General features: G+C 37.9%; 1 protein-coding gene across 1 annotated transcript; it reads left to right on the top strand.

The window, feature by feature from the left end:
- Positions 1-517: 517 nt before the first annotated feature.
- On the top strand, positions 518-16313 carry exosc10 (exosome component 10). Its single transcript, XM_067446732.1, has 25 exons — positions 518-695; positions 866-1002; positions 3974-4097; positions 4930-5034; positions 5168-5321; positions 5917-6025; positions 6130-6205; positions 6343-6453; positions 6532-6675; positions 7376-7566; positions 9266-9422; positions 9947-10095; positions 10179-10229; positions 10730-10841; positions 10974-11021; positions 11107-11182; positions 11278-11390; positions 11662-11757; positions 11833-11901; positions 14787-14880; positions 14961-15034; positions 15144-15363; positions 15444-15502; positions 15582-15655; positions 16099-16313. Exons 1-25 carry the CDS (start codon positions 573-575, stop codon positions 16127-16129), a joined length of 2697 nt encoding a protein of 898 aa, XP_067302833.1. The 5' UTR covers positions 518-572; the 3' UTR covers positions 16130-16313.
- The last annotated feature ends 3974 nt before the right edge of the window (positions 16314-20287 follow it).

The raw sequence follows: 20287 nt of genomic DNA, 5'->3' as shown, positions 1-20287 counted from the left end.
AAATTTCCGCTCGCGCATTATATTCCGCGCGCGAGCAGAGAGATTCGCGCTCGCGCACTACATTAATGTACTTTCGCGCTGCAATAATGCGCTCTCGACGGGGCCTCCCAAGATAAGGCGGGGCCCTAGGCGACCGGCTCTGATTAAGAGTTGCTCATCAGGTAGATCTATAGATAAACTTATCTTTCAGGCATTTGACCGACAGGGTTGACACTTCAGCGTGAGAAATAAGGGGTGTGGCGTGTGAGCGTGTGAAACCAATCAAATGCGTGTGTCTCACGGCCAATGCGTGAGAGTTGGCAGCTCTGCCTATGCTCTGATTTTTATCAATGAAATGCAATTCAATTTATATAAAAACTGAATAGGTCCTCTTAGTTTGAAGGTTAAAGAAATGTATTTTAATATTTGCAAAATATGTCAAAGCAGTTTGACTTTTTACGCAAATAAGAGCTGCTTCTAGTAACCAAAACTGTCCTCCAGATGGCGATGTTGGCTGCCGTCGACATACCCGGTTGGCATAGAGGAAGAAGTATTCTCGTGCGGCTGCAGTTTTCGCGATTTAATGTTTCAATATGGCTGCCTCCTCGAGTAGTGCTGCCACTGTTATACAGAGCGACCAATCTTCATTAGCCGAAGAAACAGAGGCAGAAACAGAGTTTTGTCCCGGATTTAAGGATGTTGATGCATTCGTCAAGGTTAGTTAATCGTTTCAGTGTGTAAATTCCGCTGTCAGCGCTGTTACTGACTGTAAACACAACTGCAACGTGGAAACAGGCCATGCGTGCATACGCAGTAACGTTTAATATGTCAAATTTACACAAGTGAAGTCAAAGTAAATATATTTGATTGGTGTTTGTTTCCACAGTACGGTCTGGGAGCGGTGGTCGCGGCCACGAAAGCGTCTGCAGCTCTTCCAGCGGCCGGAGATGAGTTTGATCTGTACCGCAGCTTCCCCGCCTTCCAGCACTTCTGCGCCTCTCAGGGCGACCAGCTCTTACACTGGTAAAACACACTCACTGAAGCACTGGACCAGTATACACTAAGGGTCAATACCATAGTGTCTCTAATAAGTCAAGGTATTCTAGCTTACTTAAAACAATGCCATTAAATGGCATTTGGCAAAATCCGGTATATTGCATGAAATGTAAACATATAGTGTGGTCCCTTTTAAAATAGATATACACAATTACCATGAGGGATATCATAAAACATATAAATACAATGGTATATTTTGTTACTTTTGGTGAAATGCTGAAATAAATCACACGAAGATCAGATTGATACTTCATGGGTTTGTTGATTCAATTCATCAGTAAGGTTATGAGGACTCATATTAAAGGTGGGATAAGTGATATCTGGTAACCGTTGATGATATTTCAAATCACCAAAACAAACACGCCCCTACCCTAAAAAAGGGTCTCTGCCCTATTTTGATAGCTCCGCCCCACACATACGTAACCCAGGCAACGACTATGGCAGAATCTGTGTTACACTAATCCAGGTTGAAAAAGTCACCCCTTCCATCACAAAAACACAAACCGTTCTCATGAACAAATAGTACACGAGCCGACGGTCCAGCTAACGACATATTACAATTATGACACGATTAGAGTTTTAGCGATCACAAAACACAAACCGTTCTCATGATCGAACAACTTGATAGTACACGAGCCGACAGTCCAGCTAAAGACTTATTACAATTATGACAAGATTAGAGTTATAGCGATCGCAAAACACAAACCATTCTCGTAAACCACTCGATAGAACACGAGGCGACAATCAAGCTAAAGACATATTACAATTATGACAAGATTAGAGTTATAGCGATCACAAAACACAAACAGTTCTCATGAACAACTCGATAAAGTTAGTAGGCTATACAAGCTTGATAGTCCTGCTAACGACATATATTACAATTATGACCGGATGGGTAATATAGATATAAAGAGGAAACAAACATACCAGTAAATATTAGGAGTATAGTATCTTACCCGTCGAACACATTTAGTGAGCTGACGCTTGAAACCTTGAAACACTGAGGGGATTTAGATGCTCCATATGGTGTGGAAGTAAACAGGTCTTTATTATCGCTGAAGTGAGACACAATACGATCGCAGATGGACAAACAAGCGAACATGACACACGAGCATATTCAAGCAAAAGCCAGCATATATTAGTTCTTTCTTGGCTAATGTCTGTCCTGTGTGACTCGTGTGTTTTTAATAATGACGTGCACTCTCTTCTCACCATAGACACGCCCCTTATCTGCTGATTGGCTATAAGTTTGTTATTCCACTCGGCCCGAGTCCTTTTTCTAAAACGGTTTTGAAATAACGCTTATCCCACCTTTAATTGTACTGTAACAAGATATTATAATTACTTATTATGCCCTACTGGATAAACTGAAATTCCTCCCAGATTTCTTTTTTCTTTTTTTCTTTATAAGGATATCGATACATTATTACTAGAGCTGCACGATTCTGGATAAAGAATCTGATAAAGTCATGATTTTCTTTCAAGGGGTCATATAATGCCCCTTTTTACAAGATGTAAAAACAAGTCTCTGATGTCCCCAAAGTGTGTAAGTGAAGTATTAGTTCAAAATACCCCACAGGTCATTTTTTATAGCATGTTAAAATCTTAATTTTTTGGGGCCATTTTTGTGCATGTCCTTTTAAAGTTGCCCTAGAATGATTTGAAACAATATGTTAAATTGTTACATATTGCAGCTGTTTTTGTGAAGAAAAAGTACATACTTTTGAGTGTACAGCAAAGGCGTAGACAAGCTTTAGGACATACTACCACGTCATACAATTGCTTCTTTGCATCCTGACACATCCTGTCACCATAAACTGGCCTGTCACTCATCTTGTCACAGTTAAATGATCCTCCATTTCATTTAATTTTCTTCCTTCATGCGAAAAAACTCTCCTCATATTAATGCATAATCATGCATTTAAAAGTTAATGGCCAAACAGGTCTTTATTAAAGTCCTCATTGTTATTGCAGATGAAATATAGCACGGACGGATAACATTAAATAAATCTTTTTTTATCAGGTTAAACTTTGATTATTTGCCACTCAAAGCTTTATCTAAACCTCTTACTGTTGGTCACATGTATCCGCAATGTTTTTGTTTGTTTGTTTTTTTATAGTTTGTTGCTGAACCGAATCCTCCTCTAAAGCACAATGGGTTGTGGTCAATATTAGCCTTTAGAGCAGGGTCTCCAAACTCAGTCCTGGGGGCCCACTGTCCTGAGTTCAGCTCCAACCCCATTTAAACACACCTGAACCAGCTAATCAAGGTTTAGACAGGCACCCTAGAAACTTTCAGACAGCTGTTTTAGGGCTGGTTGGAGCTAAACTCTGCAGGACAGCGGCCCTCCAGGACTGAGTTTGGTGGCCTCTGCTTTAGAGTGTGCACGGGTCCACACTTTGAAAATCTACAGGAAATAGTAGACCATCTGGGGACTTTTGACACCCTTTTCAACAAACTATGCTTTAGGACACACTCATTCTAATCTCACATACTATTTAGGATGGATAGTATGGACATTGGGGAATGATTCAATGACAAATACAAGTCACTTGTCGCCACCAGTTGGTTTAAAGATGTAATGGATACAGTCTTTTTTTTTTGAAGTGTCATGTTAATTTTCTGTAACACAGAAATAATGAAACTGTATGGCTGAAAAGACTCGGGGTCAGCGGCAGCCATCGCACATCTGAATGTTCACCGTGATCATACTTGTCAAAGGTTTAATACGCATAATTGAATCGCTGTCATTTAGGAATACAATCGTGTGGGTGTTTGAATCGAGATCAGAATCCTGTAATGATTAATTGTGCGGCTAAAATATTACATGAGTCTTAGCGTCTGTTGGACCCTAACAGAACTCGAGGGGTGCATGAAGTTCACTGTTATAACCGGAGACGTCATATTGTACTAATATCTGTTTGTTTCTCGTGACAGTATGAGCAAGATCATGCAGCATCATGGCTGTAGATCTCACATGAGAGACCGGAACAAACTGACTGGACTGGAGGACAGGTTTGACCTGGTGGTGGACTCAAATGATATCATCCTTGAGAAAGTGGTACGAGTGTTACTCTAACAATAACTTTGACATTCAAATATCAGGTTGCGTCAAGGCGTTTCGGTCCGGATGTGTGTCCTTAAAGAATATCCTGCCATTTAATTCCTCACCCTCGTGTCGTTCCAAACCCGTAAGACCTTCGTTCACCTTCAGAACTCAAAATGCCCGTCTTGGCGGGTACCCTCGTAAACAGTCAGTTACACAATTGAGAAAGAAAACAGATGTGCGCAATTGTCTTAGTGACAGCATTCCAATGTACCAATCTTTTCTTCTCTTAACTGTTATCATTGATCTGAATGTAACGTTTGCTAACATTTTTATTCAAAACCACGATTTCTTGAATAAATTCAAATTAATCTGAAAAATCAGCTCTAATCTGCATATGATTCGCCTCTGCTGTGTTACATTTTAGCTTCAAAAAAAAAAAAAATGACGACAACACTGGGGCACTATTCATTTTGTACCTACGATATTCTCTTAGAATTAGAGTAGACTTTATGGTTACCTACGCAATGTGAGGAATCTTGGATGGCCTATCAATAAAACACGTTTTCAAACTATATCTGAAAGGGTAATTTCTGCTTCCATAGACATAAGTGTATATTTTACAAACTATAAATGTATTTTTTACTGGTACTTATGCTATATTTAAATGTCTGAAACCTATAAGACCGCCACTGCTTCCATTGTGTTTGAGTAATGTCACAATAGCTGCTTGTAGAAATGAATGTTTAAAAGGTCTCAATACTTTAAGTCTAGTGCTGCATATCTGTCTTTTGTCCCGCCATATCTGTAAGCTGACTACTGCTGGATTTGTGATATGTTTTTTAAGGGCATTCTCCTGGACGAGGCCTCAGGTGTGAGTCGCTCCCAGCAGCCGGTGATGCCTGCAGGATATCAGCCGCCCAAGATCGTTGTGTCCAGCTGGAATCGCAAGGTTAGTTTCTCAGCGCATCTGACATTTGATACAGTGCAACATTTTTGATTGAGAGAGGAAATGTCGAGTATTTGAGAATGTCTAGATCATCGAGGAGCAGGTTCTGGCATGATGGCAGCTTCTCTTCTTACAGGGGGGAGGCCGCAACACAGAGACCTTTCGCCTTCTGCACGCTAAAAACATTCAGCGGCCACAACTCAAGTTCAGGGACAAAGTGGATAACAGCAACACTCCTTTTGTCTCCAAAATCTTCATCAAACCCAATGCAATGAAACCTCTGCCGTCATGTGAGTGGTAAAAAAGTCTCAACGATTTCTTTAGCAAAAAGGCAGAGAAGGGTGTTTTTTTTCATGTTGCTAACATTTCCAGATACTATACTTCCACCAAGTGACCACAATAAATCTTTAAAAAAAATACACTGTTAAAAAAGTGTGCTGCCTTAAATTAAGTACAGTCAACTTGGATGTTTAAGTCATGTCATTAATGTCAAAAATGAACTTTGTGAACGTATTTTAATGAGTTAAAGCAGTGTAAAAACATGTTGGCATAACTTATGGATCACATAATTTTTTACAGTGTATAAATTAAATAAAAATACTTTTTAATTATTTAGTTTAATTAAACCTTGTGTGTTTACGTCATATCAGTAAATAAAGAAAAGAAGCCGTAACAACTGAATTACTCAGATTTGCGTAAAATACCAAACCCATGTTCCTCCGCAAGTTTCTTGTTGTGTTATAGTTCAAATGCTAGACGGGCAAATGTTGCATAGTGTAGCTTCAAATATAATAAAAATAGATATTCTAAATATTAGAGCTATATATTAAAATGTTACCAAATGTGTGTTTTTTTTTTTTTTTTTTTTTTTTTTTTTTTTTTAAGATTTTGCAGACAAACACATTCGTAAGGAGAGACCGGAGGATTTAGATGTTCCTGCTGCACTGGCGGATTTTATCCATCAGCAGAGAACAAAAGAGCATGTGGATGACATGTAAGAGACATTTCTGTGATTTATCTGGCGTAAAGCCATCTAGTGTCATTATACATCAGTGTTTAATTCTAGTCTTGTGAAGGGATTGTAATGCTGTTTTTCAGGTTTTCCCACCCTTATCAGTATGAATTGGACCATCTGGTCATGCCAGAGAGTCTGCATTGTAAACCTGATGCCCAGGTCAGTGTCTTATTCATCCCCTTTTCTGATTTCCATTGCCTGTTTTCTTGTCACGTGAGGAGTATTTTCATTTTAATTTAACATGAATTATTGTGTGTGTGTGTGTGTGTGTGTGTGTGTGTGTGTGTGTGTTTTAGATGTATAAACCTATTGCTGAGTCCACTTGTCAGTTCATCAGTACTTTAGATGATCTTGTTGCTATGAATGAGAAGTTGGCCAAGATGACGGAGTTCGCTGTGGACCTGGAGGTATGACTGTTTTTCAGGATGCTAATTAATCACGGTATCACTTTAAGTTTTTAATTGACACCAGTTTTCCGTCTTCAGCATCATTCCTACAGAAGCTTTTTGGGAATCACGTGTTTGATGCAGATATCAACGCGAGAGGAGGATTTCATTATAGACACGCTGGAGCTGCGCAGTGAAATGTACATCTTAAACGAGACTTTCACTGACCCCGCCATTGTAAAGGTGATTGACTATAATGTTATGCTTTTTTAACAGTTACCCACTTAGATGTGTGTGTGTGTGTGTTTCTGCAAAGTGTAAAGTAATACTGTAGTTCTATAACTATAGAATAAACTATAGAATTTTGGCAGTTGTTTGTCATATTGTAAAATCGTCATGAAACAGAAGTTGCAATAGTCTTTTCCTTCCTATTGTGATGTGCATCCGCATGAAACGGCTTCTCGAACAAGTAAGAATTCGATTTTGTCCAATGGGAATTGATTGGACGGTTCTGGTTTGCTATTGGTGGATCTAATGTGAGTGACAGGTTATTGTCCTGCCCTCACACCAGTTGCAACACATCATCAGAGAAATGTCACTGCAAGAGGGAGGAAAAGTTGTTCAAGATTATGAGGACAAATGAGCTAAAAACATATGCATGGATAAATTATTTAAAATACTGCTATATTTCATAAAAAAAGAAAGAATTCAAATGCTAAAAAACAAATTCCTGTTTACTTAAAGGTTCCTGGTCTTGTCATGGCCTAACCTGCTTCATCCACACAGCAGTCCCATTAAACAAAGTCCTGCCTGACTGTATCCAGTTTCATTCATAGAAATGTCTCATTCTGCATGTTAAATGTGCTGTGAATGCCATTTGATGTAGTCTTTACTCTGTGAATGAGTTAAAGTTGTATGTAACGTGATGCTGATGCTCCTGCAGGTGTTTCACGGGGCTGACTCTGACATTGAGTGGCTACAGAAGGACTTCAGTCTTTATGTGGTCAACATGTTTGACACCCATCATGCTGCGCGTTGCCTGAACCTCGGCCGAAACACCCTTGACCATCTGCTGAAAGTCTACTGCAACGTGAACTCTGATAAACGCTACCAGCTGGCAGACTGGAGGATACGGTAATGCATTCAGATTTTGATCAGAACAAGAGTTCTGCTTTATTATCGAGTCAAAAACATTATGTATGACATTAGCCCATTTCAAACAGCAATACCAGTAAATTATAGTAAAATTACTAGAATGACTTTACCTGTAAATACACACGTACTGTTCACATTCTGGCTTTTTACAGCTAAGATACCATTCACACATCAGCAGCAAAATACCGGTAAATTCATCGGAAATGATCTTTATCTTCCCGCATGAGAAGCACTTCAGTTTCACTATCTGTTCAATTTGACCTCCGAGAGACCGGCATAACTCTTAAAAACAAGAGACGCACAAAATAGTATCCAACTGCAGAGCGCACCGCTGATGAATGGAAAAGAAGGCTGAGTCTCGCGCATGACATGTTGAAAAAGCTTCAAGAAGTGGCGCTGCACTTAATGGTGCACTATGTAATATTTTTGCAGTAAAATATCCAAAAACCACTAGGCAAGTTATATATTTTAATCCAGTTGAGTTCTTACCATATCCCAAATGTTTCCAACTATTTGTAAATTGTGAGAAAATTGCTATTTTAACCAATGAACCGGGACGTCTGAGGGAGTCGCCTGTCAATTGCATCATATCTGCATTACCCTCAGTTTCCGGTTTTATTCTGCAGAAGTGCTTTACTCTTAGCAGTGTGAACAAGTGTCACAGCAGCTGCTGAGCGAACGCACAGAGTAACGTCATAACATCATTTTAAACACACTTAAATGTATTTAATGTGATAAACAGAGTTGCGTTACCTCTTAATCATGACCAGAAAAACAGAAATAGTGCTGCATTTTGTCCCATCATAATAAAAGTCCCGCTGCCGCCATGTGTTGCTCAACAATCGCTCCAGCGGCCTTGCTCAGCTCCTCAACATTTGGTCCTGCTCTGCTTCACACTACAGTAACGTTGTTAACAGCATCCATGAACATGATTTCCATTTCATGCGTCCTATCCCAGTTCTTTTCCACCGGCTGTGAGACCACATGTCCCGAGATTCTGAGCTCAAACTTGACATCCTCAAACTACACCTTTGTTTTAGATAGGTGACCTCTAGCAGACGGAAAAATTACATAGTGCAACTTTAAAGATGATCATTTAGCGCATATTTGAATATAAACACTATTAAAAACCTTTCATTTTTACTGTTAATAGTGCAGAGTAATCGCGCCATCGTCATAAGTCTTTATGATTGGCCCGAAGCAGACTTCTTACATCAGCGCGTTCTGACTTCATATGTGAATATACAGGTAATCTTCATTCCGCTTCACACGGTGCACATTACCAGTAATTTACTAGTAATGTTACTGCTTCCCTTACTGGTAAATTGCTGTAATCAGTTTACTGGTTGTGGCAAGCAGGACAAGGCCGGTGGTGTGAGTGATGAGCATCGGCTGCACGCCACACCGGTCTCGTATCTCCCGCAGGAGCTCTGATGCATAAAAGGAGGAGCAATGACAATAAAGGACAAGACAACCACAGGCCTCACCCCGTTCTCACGATCCCTCTGCCTCGTCCTGCTTGCCACACTTGTATTTTTTTAAAAGGTCCTGTTCACACATGAACTATTACCCCTTTTGTATGTGTGAAAGGGGCTATTAACTCCCTCATTTTGCAGCAGGTTTCTTTTTGCTGTTGTAGACATTGTAGGAATACTGATGGTGTGTTTTGTGTCTATAGACCGTTGCCAGATGAGATGTTGAAGTACGCTCAGGCTGACACACACTACCTGCTGTACGTGTATGATCGAGTCCGAGCTGATCTGTATGATATGGCCAACGGGCAACCTGCCCTCATTCAGCAGGTCTGGGCTAAAAGCAGAGACCTCTCGCTCAAGGTGTGGACAGAGTTCATAATGCCAATTAATTAAACAATCCCGAATGAAAAGAGAATGGGAAATCACGCGTTAATCACTTTGTGTTGATCAGTACAATGGAATCATTTAAAGGTGCAGTGTGTGATTCTTAGCGGCATCTAGAGGTGAGGTTGTAAATTGAACCCCCCTCCCTTTCAGAGCATATTTGAGAAGCTACGGTGGCTGACACAGGACAAAAATGTCGTCATCGGAGAGAGCAGAGTGATTAGCGCTCTGTGGAGAAGTTTGTCCGTTTAGAGCTACTGTAGAAACATGACGCCACAAAATGGCGACTTCACTGTCAGGGGACCCGCGGTGTAAATGATAGAAATGAATCATTCTAAGGTAATAAAAACATAACGGTTCATTATGTAAGGCCGTTATGTATATTATACTGCATTTCTGTTTATAGATCCTCATAAATACTACACACTGCACCTTTAAAGAACCAGTTCAAAATTAGTTTGTTTCTAAACATTTTACAACCACCATGTATTTCTCTTTAGAAATATGTGAAGCCTATTTTTACGGAGGAATCGTACATGGAGCTCTACCGCAAGCAGAAGAAGAGCTTCAACACACAACAGCTGGCGGCTTTCAGACTGCTCTACGCCTGGAGAGACAAACTGGCACGACAGGAAGATGAGAGCACTGGGTGATGCCCCAAACCATTACTAGTGGTTATTTACTAGTTATTGTGTAGTAGTTGTGATCCATGAATGTGTTGTTCCTCCACAGGTATATCTTACCAAATCACATGATGATGAAGATTGCAGAAGAGCTTCCAAAGTAAGTTTTAAAGGGGCCTTATGCTAAATAGAACTTTTTTTTCTCCATAAGGTAATTAATAACATACGGTCATAATTTAGTTTTAAGGCCTGTTCACTCCAAGGACTAACAATAAAGAAATAGTTGTAAGAGTAATTGTAAATATAAAAGAATAGTTCAGTCCGCGCCATAGCTATAGATAATGGCACAGAAACGATGTCAAATGTCCTCTGTTATGATTGGCTAACATTATAGTTTGCAGGCATTTGCTAAGTAAATATCTGAGCCAAATAACTGAAAAGATGTTTTGTAGATGTGGGTGGTGAGTGGCATCACAACCGTGGTGATTTCTGACCAAGCTGTTTAGTGTCAGTAATTGGAATGGACTAGTGTATTTGAAATCCTTATTTATTTATTAATTTTTGATGCATCCTTTTAATATTTTATTCTGTTGGAAGCTGTAAGATGGCTGGTATCTCTCTCTCAGAGAACTGTATGAACGGATGTTTTTTTCACTCTAGGGAGCCTCAGGGCATCATCGCTTGCTGTAACCCCACTCCACCACTAGTGCGCCAGCAGATCAATGAGCTTCATCAGCTTATCAAAGAAGCTCGAGAGACTCCTTTACTGAAGGTGTGCGCTTATACAAACACCATTTAGCTGATTGACTTCTATCACTTATGTTATATAAATACATTAGTGCAATATCAATATGAAATTGTAAACCAAAGATTAGTAGCTAATAATAATGTTGTCTCTACTCAGGCAGAGGTAATTGCTGAAAAGAGGAAATCAATGACCCCTAAAAGAAAGGTGGGTTGACTGATTCATCCAGCCCTGTGAAACTAACTTGCAAAAGAAGCCGTCTTATTCAATAGCTCTTGCTTTTGTCTTGTAGCCACAGTCTACTTTATTCGGACCCCATGACACCTCCCGCTCGTCTGAAAGTGATTTCCTGGACCTCTCTTCCTTTGGTAGGTCTAGATATTATGGATACCTCACGAGTCTTTAATTTGCCCTTCAATTTAGTCATTAAAATAATTAAATGGTTTCCTCCATGTGTATTTAGAAACCCCAACCAAACCAGGAGTATTGTTTTCAGAGGAGGAGAATGAAAGTGTGGACCAAGAGGGAAAATCCTTGCATGGCCTGATAGCTCCAGCTAAAATCAGACTGTTTGCGGTAGGACACTTTTGGGTGTGCTGACAGCAAAGGCTAGGTTTAAGACAAAGGCAGTGTGGTTAAAGGCAAAGAATGAGCTGGTGTGATCATTTTGAACAAAATCAAGCCAAAATGCAGTTTGTTTGGTAGTCATTTCTGGAGTTTGGGGGCCCTAATAAAGTCCAGCAGAAGTTAGAAATTTAATGTGGTTAGAAAATGTTGTAGTTTTAAATGATCTTTAGGATTTAGTTTGATTCGGGAATGTGTTTTAGAGCTGTGAATGTTTTTTTAGGAGGAGGATGAGGCACCTCCAGCACCTGCTCATCTGACAGTGGCACAGCAGAAAGCGCACAGCATCATGGGCTCATTTGACAACCCCTTCAGAATGGTACAGTACTTCAGTCTTGCTGATGGCTTTTGTCTTAAGCATGCACTGCACTGATATTTCAATGTTTGTTTCCAGTATTTACCGTCAAAGGACATTCACATATCAAAGAATGCCAAATATGACCCATCTTCAAAGATTTATGAGGTATAGTTTATTTTTCCCTTCTTGGCGTTGTACTGTGTGTGTGTGTGTGTGTGTGTGTGTGTGTGTGTGTGTGTGTGTATCAATCAGGCATATATGACCACTGACAGGTAAAGTGATTAACACTGATTATCTCTTCATCAGAGCACCTGTTAGTGGGTGGGATATATTAGGCAGCAAGTAAACATTTTGTCCCCAAAGTTGATGTGTTAGAAACTGGTAAAAATGGGCAAGCGTAAGGATTTGAGCAAGTTTGACAAGGGCCAAATTGTGATGGCTAGACGACTGGGTCAGAGCATCTCTAAAACTGCAGCTCTTGTGGGGTGTTCCCGGTCTGCAGTGGTCAGTATCTATCAAAAGTGGTCTAAGGCAGTGGTTCTCAAACCTGTCCTGGGGACCCCCAACCAGTACACATTTTGCATGTCTCCCTCATCAAACACACCTGATTCAAATCATCAGCTCATTAGTAGAGACTCTAAGATTTGAATTGGGTGTCTGATGAGGGAGACATGCAAAATGTGCAGTGGTGAGGGGTCCCCAGGACAGGTTTGAGAACCACTGGTCTAAGGAAGGAACAGTGGTGAACCAGCGACAGGATCATGGGCGGCCAAGCCTCATTGATGCACATGGGGAGTGAAGGCTGGCTTGTGTGGTCCTATCAAACGGACGAGCTTCTGTAGCTCAAGAAGTTAATGCTGATCCTGACAGAAATGTGTCAGAATACACAGTACATCACAGCTTGTGTATGGGGCTGCATAGCCACAGTCCAGTCAGGGTGCCCATGCTGACCCCTGTCCACCGCCGAAAGCACCAACACTGGGCATCAGAACTGGACCACCATGCAATGGAAGAAGGTGGCCTGGTCTTATGAATTACGTTTTCTTTTCATCACGTGGATGGCCGGGTGATTGTGCATCGCCTACCTGGGGAACACAGGATGCACTATGGGAAGAAGTCAAGTCGGCGGAGGCAGTGTGATGCTCTGGGCAATTTTCTGCTGGGAAACCTTGGGTCCTGCCATCCATGTGGATGTTACTTTGATACATTCTACCTACCTAAGCATTGTTGCAGATCATGTACACCCTTTCATGGAAACGGTATTCCCTGGGGGCCGTGGCCTCTTTCAGCAGGATAATGCGCCCTGCCACAAAGCAAAAATTGTTCAGGAATGGTTTAAGGAGCACAACGAGTTTGAGATTCTGTTCAATTCCATGCCCCACCTTGCAGCTTACAGGATCTGTTGCTATCATCTTTGTGCCAGATACCACAGCACAACTTCAGGGGTCTAGTGGAGTCCATGCCTCGATGGGTCAGGGCTGTTTTGGCAGCAAAAGGGGGACGAACACAATATTAGAAAAGTGCTCATAATATTATGCCTGATTGATGTGTTTGTTTGTAATGTGTTACAATTAGTGCAATAAACACACCCTCCCTGCCCCAGACCTACGCATTTCATCTTAAATCTCATACAGGGGATTTGTGACAAACATGAAGCAGGGCAAAAACTCACTGTGTGATGGAGACTATAAAAATCATATCAGGGCAAAATGGCCTTGTATGAGTTTGTCTCATTTATATCATAACAATATTACACAAGTGCTGTTTTGTCCTGAATTGCTTGTGCAAATGTGATTATTGATTTTACAAAAAAAGAGTTATCGTGTTGTATTTTAGATACAATATTGCCATCTTTTGATCACCTGATTACCTATAAAGCCAGAGCAGAACTGTTGTCTCAGAGCAACACACAGCAGTGTTTTGAGTGAATCAATTGGGTGAACCAATGATTCATAAAGAGTATTAATAGTCTTAAAGAAATATAGAGTGAAGGTGTAATTTTAATCTTTTAAATTATGTATCTTGATGCTAACTAAAGCTCTGATACACCTGCTGGACCAGGAGCTTTGTCTATTTTGTTACAATAATTCAGATAATGTGCTTTTAGTTTATTTTCTTTTAGAAAGACTAGATAATGTCGACTACTAAATGAAATACTGTGCTGATAGTGGGCCATTTAGACAGACATGCATGTTATAATGGATCTGAATAATGGCTGTTAAAAAACAAACAAAAGATTCATAACAAAAAGATAATGAGAATTACGTCTCATACATTCCAAAGTGTGAAACGATCATCGAGTGAGCACATTGTAGCATTAATTGAGCTGTTCTCCTCACTAGACATTATACCAAAGACTGCAAGTATCTTCAGACCAACAAACTTGTTTGATAAAAGCATCTAAAAAAAAAATCCAGACATGGTCTTAGAAAATGTTTAATAAAATTCATAGTTTTGGACATAACAGCCTCAGATTTTAAATAAAGCATGACCAAACTTGTGCTTTCCTTTAGCTAGCTGTAGTTATAAGTTGTTATACTACATTCTCATAATATTTTTATACATGAAGAAAAATATTTAAAATATTTAAATTTATTTTTGTTTTAGCATATATATATATATATATATATATATATATATATATATATATATATATATATATATATATATATATATATATATATATATAATAACTGTCTGAGTATTCAGCTGTAAACTCTCAAGTGTTGGTTTTCTAAATATTGGTTATGTGTATATTCAGAATAACTTATGATCAGTTGTCTTTTTACTATGAGTATGTCTAATTTGCCAAATCAGGGGGTGACGGGCAAGGGGTTAATAGATTAATTAATTGCCACATTGTGTAATTTAATTAGATTTTAGTTTTTTAGTTTTTTTTTTATTGCTTGACTGCCCATATATATCAAAAGAAAAGCTGTATAGACCTTGACCTTCAAATGCTAGAAGCATTCTAGATGCAGTGAAGGTGCTCTGGTTGCATTGATTATATTGCTTATATTGACTATTTAAAATGTTTGCATTTATATCAGATTCATAACCGGTGGAAACTACAGAGTATTGAGCAGCAGCAGAAGGAGGCTCAGGCCAAGCAGCAAGCTAAAGAACAGGCCAAGAAAGCTCAAGGTACAAACAACACTAGAACCGTGTGGAGTCTAAAGTGATTATATACAGTATGTGCATAATTGCTTGTGTTTGTCTTTCAGAGGAACGAAAGAAAGCCAAACTGAGCTACCAGGAGTCGCTGCAAAACGTTCACACTGTCAGGCAGCAAGTCGCGGTGAGGAAGCTTCAGCTCCCCACGTTTTTTTTATTTTTATCAAAAAAAATGTAAGCAGCTTCTTTTTCATTTTACACTAGCATTGGTTTTGTTAATCTTGTGATTTTAGGAGGCAAAGCAGGCTGGACAGAAAAGGGAGAGAGCTCTCAGCGATGTTGGTGAAGAGAGTCTTAAAGTCTCAAAGACAGAGAGCGAGACATCAGTGGCTGATCAGTCGACAAAACCTGCACAGAAAAAACAGAAACAGAAAACCGTTCAAGAGCCTGAAGTTACCCAACAAAACTTTAAACCTTATGACTACAGCCAGTCAAATTTTAAAATGTTTGACGGTAAGAGGTTTTTCATATTTATTCTTCCTGTTGGTGTCTTCAGCGTATTGTCTTCATTTGTTTATATTTTATACATGCAGGTAAATCGAAAGAGAGTTCACAGTTTGATCCAAACGGACAAGCCCATGGCAAGCAGAAGGTATTCAACAGGCTTTCACCTTTCGAAAAATCTCTTAGCTTTGCAAGATCTCTGATCTTTAACCAATTTTGTTTTTCAGAAGAAACAAAAAGGAAAGAAGAAAAGTACTGGGGGAGGCAGGAGCATGTCTTACTTACCCGCCAAATCTGAGAGGTACTGTAACACTCTTCATTGTAAAGGCAAAATCTTTCAACAGAAAGCGAATCAGTTAAACAGCTCAACACAGTTAGTCTTATTGTTTAATCTTGTTTTTTTTTATTTATCGTGAGTACCGTGTTTCACCATGTCTAATATCGCTCTAGCTCACTGCAGTGTGAACAAGTGTCTCATAGTAGCCACTGAGCGAACACACAGAGTAGCGTTATAACATAACTTCCAACACACTCAGATGTATCTAGTTTAATAAAACAGCGCTGTGTTACCGCACATACACACGAGTGGAAGAAGCGGAAGTGTCTTTGGAATAATAAAAGCTCTGTGCAATCAAGGTGTCATCAAGCTGCGCCTTTGTTTTGAATAAGCAACGAAAAAAGACATATTGTGGTTTAACAGTCATTGCTGGATTAAAAAAAGCATTTATGGGGTCTTGTTTGCAGAGGGTTTCGCCACAACTGGCCCAAGAGATAGGAGCCATCGACTGATGAAGTACCATCCCCCTTTTTTGTTTTCCTTTTTTAAAGTCCTCCTGCTTGACATTCAAATGTTCTGCAGAGTGAATTTGTCCTGACTGTCTCAGCAGTGCTTGTATACATTTATTATTTTGTGGAATTTGATCCTTACTACTTCATTAAAATGAGATTTTAAAACATTACGGTTTGGAAGTTCTTAGATGTTTCATTTCTACTGGTGTTAAGAGTCTCTTTTTTAGTACATTAATTTGAATTAAATATAATTTTTTTACAGAAATGTATTGAATAAAGAATTGCTTTTTATTGGTTAGCTATGGGCGTAGTTCAGCACATGCCTTATGATCTATTAAAGGGTTAGTCGACCCTAAAATGAAATTAATGTCATTAATGACTCACCCTAATGTCGTTCCTCACCCGTAAGACCTCCGTTCATCTTCAGAACACAGTTTAAGATATTTTATTTTTAGTCCGACAGCGTATCTAAGTGTAAGCACACTGTACTGTCCATGTCCAGAAAGGGAATAAAAACATCATCAGAGTAGTCCATATGGGACATCAGTTAGTTAGTTAGAATCTCTTGAAGCATCGAAAATACATTTTGGTCCAAAAATAACAAAAACTACGACTTTATTCAGCATTGCAGGGATGGAAATTAACTTTTTTGTCCACCGGCCACTGTGGCTGTTGGATTTCAAAATCTACCAGCCACTCAATGTTTTAACCAGCCACTTTCTTGTTTATAACCGACAATGTGTAACTGCATGTGAAAATTAATACTACAAGCTCTACAATACTTAAGCTGTTTATTTAATCTCAAATCTCAATGAAATACTGAAATTTTTTGTTTCACTCTAAAGGCATCTTTACACAGAATTTTGAGCAGACACAGACACACTTGTGTTAGACCCGCCTTAACTCTGCTGTGTAAAGATGCCTTAATACACACACAAACCATGAACTGATATACATTTCATTAAATGAGTAGGGCTCTGTGTGCTCTCTTTTTTTTACCTGGATGTGGCAATGAACAATGAAACTACTAGTTTTGGCATCTCCTGAAGCGTGTTGACGACATACCGAGCAGAACATTGTCGGTAGGGATGCACCAAAATAAAGATTATTGGCTGAAACCGAAGCACTAAAAGAAATTATGCCAATTATCCATTGCATTTATGGCTAATGCTATGACTGTGTAACTTTACTAATCAATGCATTGCAATTGCATTAATTAATATTAAAGTTTCAAATAATAAATCAATTACATATTATGCAAATATTTATTTAGCACATTGCAACAACCCACAGTATAAAATAAAATTAAAAGTAAAATGTTTAACTTAACCTCACTCATGTGTACATTAAATAATAATGTACAGGTCTACTGGCCTGCAGAAAGGTACAGAAATAGAATAAAGTAATCAAATGTAAAATAACTGCATATTTAACTGTTTAAATGAAAGATTAATCCTTACTAAACTTACAAAAGCTATTCAATCAAGAGCAGTGAGTGATGTCCTTTTGTTTGACATTAAACATAGCAGTAAAGGCGACTTCCCCTTTAAGAGCTAATAGAAGGATATGCGTCATCTTTCACGACTGTATAAAGTTCACTTAAGGCATATTCAGACTATGTCTGCTAGAATACTCATCAAGATGAACATGTTGGCATACTTTTTGGGCGAGTTTGTCTGTTTAAGCACAAGACTTGAAAGAGAACTTTAATATTTGCGCGCTGTGAGACGGGTGCGCGCTTCCGGATGACAGTGACGGATCTTCTCTCAGCGCGCGCGAGTTCTTATCATAGACTGTAAAAAAATATGGACGTAGTGTCCGTGACGTCACCCATAGGATTCCGATAAGCCGTTCTGAAGCTTAAAGTAGGGGCGAGCTGGGCGTTGCCATCTTGTGAGCGAGTCAACGCGTGTCACTCCCGGATAACAGAAAATGGGCAAAAAGGCGGGATGTGCGCGGAGCTGAGGTGACGCAATAACTATAGACGGCGGATAAATGGCTATCCACTTGTAACCACGCCCTTAATTATGCAGAACCTTAAGGCTTTATATAATGTAAACGAATGAGTTATAAAAAAATTCACCCCCCTCAGAGTTGTCATGAAGATCAAAATTAGCCATATAAGCCAAAAACACAATTTGTACCAGGCTGTAAACATGTTTTTTTCTGCTTTAAAGTTGAGAATTTTAACATGGGGCTCAATGAGATTCTGCTCCCTTCTGGAGCCTGTCCCTAGTGGCCAGTTGAGGAATTACAGTTTACATTACTTCCGTATTGGCTTCAAGAGAGATCGCGGGAGGTTGCCGCTTGGTTCTTATTCGCGTCTTCTGGCTCTACATCCGGGTAATGACGGCGAAAACGACTGGTCATATTCGGACATACGGCCGCATGCACTGAACACAGTTTATAAAGAGGGGAAACAGTATGCTAATTTTATTTACCCGCCACGGTGGCCGGTAGGTGAAGCGAGTTTACCCGCCACAACTCAAAATCACCCGCATTTGGCTGGTGGCGGGTGCTAATTTCCATCCCTGCAGCATTGTTTTCTCTTATGGGTTTGTTTTCAATCCTCAAATAAAGATTCAAACGGTTATCAATCAGCGAATGATTCATGATTCGGATCGCGTGTCAAACTGCTGAAATCATGTGACATTGGCGATCGGAATCATGAAGCAATACACTTGTGCATGTAATTACTAGGAGTTAACGATACACTCGTGTCATGATTCGATAGAAATCACGATACTGAACTCATGATACGAAATGTATCCTGATATTTTAATAATAATAATAATAGATTTTATTTATATATATATAATATACATACATATATATATATACATACATATATATATATATATATATATATATATATATATATATATATATATATATATATATATATATATATATATATACATATATACATATATATATACATATATATATATATACATATACATATATACATATATATATATATATATATATATATATATATATATATATATATATATATATATATATATATATATATATACACACATATATGTGTATATATATATATATGTATATATATATATATATTCGGGAATTACATTTATATATTCGGGAATTACATTTATATATTCGGGAATTACATTTATATATTCAGAATTACATTTATATATTCAGAATTACATTTATATATTCAGAATTACATTTATATATTCAGAATTACATTTATATATTCAGAATTACATTTATATATTCGGGAATTACATTTATATATTCGGGAATTACATTTATATATTCAGAATTACATTTATATATTCGGGAATTACATTTATATATTCAGAATTACATTTATATATTCAGAGTTATAACTATATATTCAGGATTTACATTTATATATTCAGAGTTATAACTATATATTCAGATTTACATTCAATTATTTCCTGTTTGGCCCCCCATAATGTATGTATGTATATATATATATATATATATATATATATATATATATATATATATATATATATATATATATATATATATATATATATATATATATATATATATATATATATATATATATATATATATATGTGTATGTGTATATATATATATATATATATATGTGTATGTGTGTATATATATATATATATATATATGTGTATGTGTGTATATATATATATATATATATATGTGTATGTGTGTATATATATATATATATATATGTGTATGTGTATATATATATATATATGTGTATGTGTATATATGTATATATATATATATATATGTGTATGTGTATATATATATATATATATATACATATATATATATATATATATATATATATATATATATACACATATATATACATGTCCTTCTCAAAAAATTAGCATATGTGATAAAAGTTCATTATTTTCCATAATGTAATGATAAAAATTTAACTTTCATATATTTTAGATTCATTGCACACCAACTGAAATATTTCAGGTCTTTTATTGTTTTAATACTGATGATTTTGGCATACAGCTCATGAAAACCCAAAATTCCTGTCTCAAAAAATTAACATATCATGAAAAGGTTCTCTAAACGAGCTATTAACCTAATCATCTGAATCAACTAATTAACTCTAAACACCTGCAAAAGATTCCTGAGG

This window comes from Pseudorasbora parva, chromosome 6, assembly GCF_024679245.1.
Source record: "Pseudorasbora parva isolate DD20220531a chromosome 6, ASM2467924v1, whole genome shotgun sequence".
NCBI classification, from domain to species: domain Eukaryota; kingdom Metazoa; phylum Chordata; class Actinopteri; order Cypriniformes; family Gobionidae; genus Pseudorasbora; species Pseudorasbora parva.
Note: the sequence above shows the minus strand (reverse complement) of the source record. Positions and strands in the feature narration are given on the sequence as shown.

Coding starts and splice junctions, on each gene's coding strand:
- exosc10 (XM_067446732.1), top strand. CDS start 573: ATGGCTGCCTCCTCGAGTAGTGCTGCCACTGTTATACAGAGCGACCAA. Junction 4,098..4,929: donor ATATCATCCTTGAGAAAGTG/GTACGAGTGTTA, acceptor ATGTTTTTTAAG/GGCATTCTCCTGGACGAGGC. Junction 5,035..5,167: donor TGTCCAGCTGGAATCGCAAG/GTTAGTTTCTCA, acceptor CTCTTCTTACAG/GGGGGAGGCCGCAACACAGA.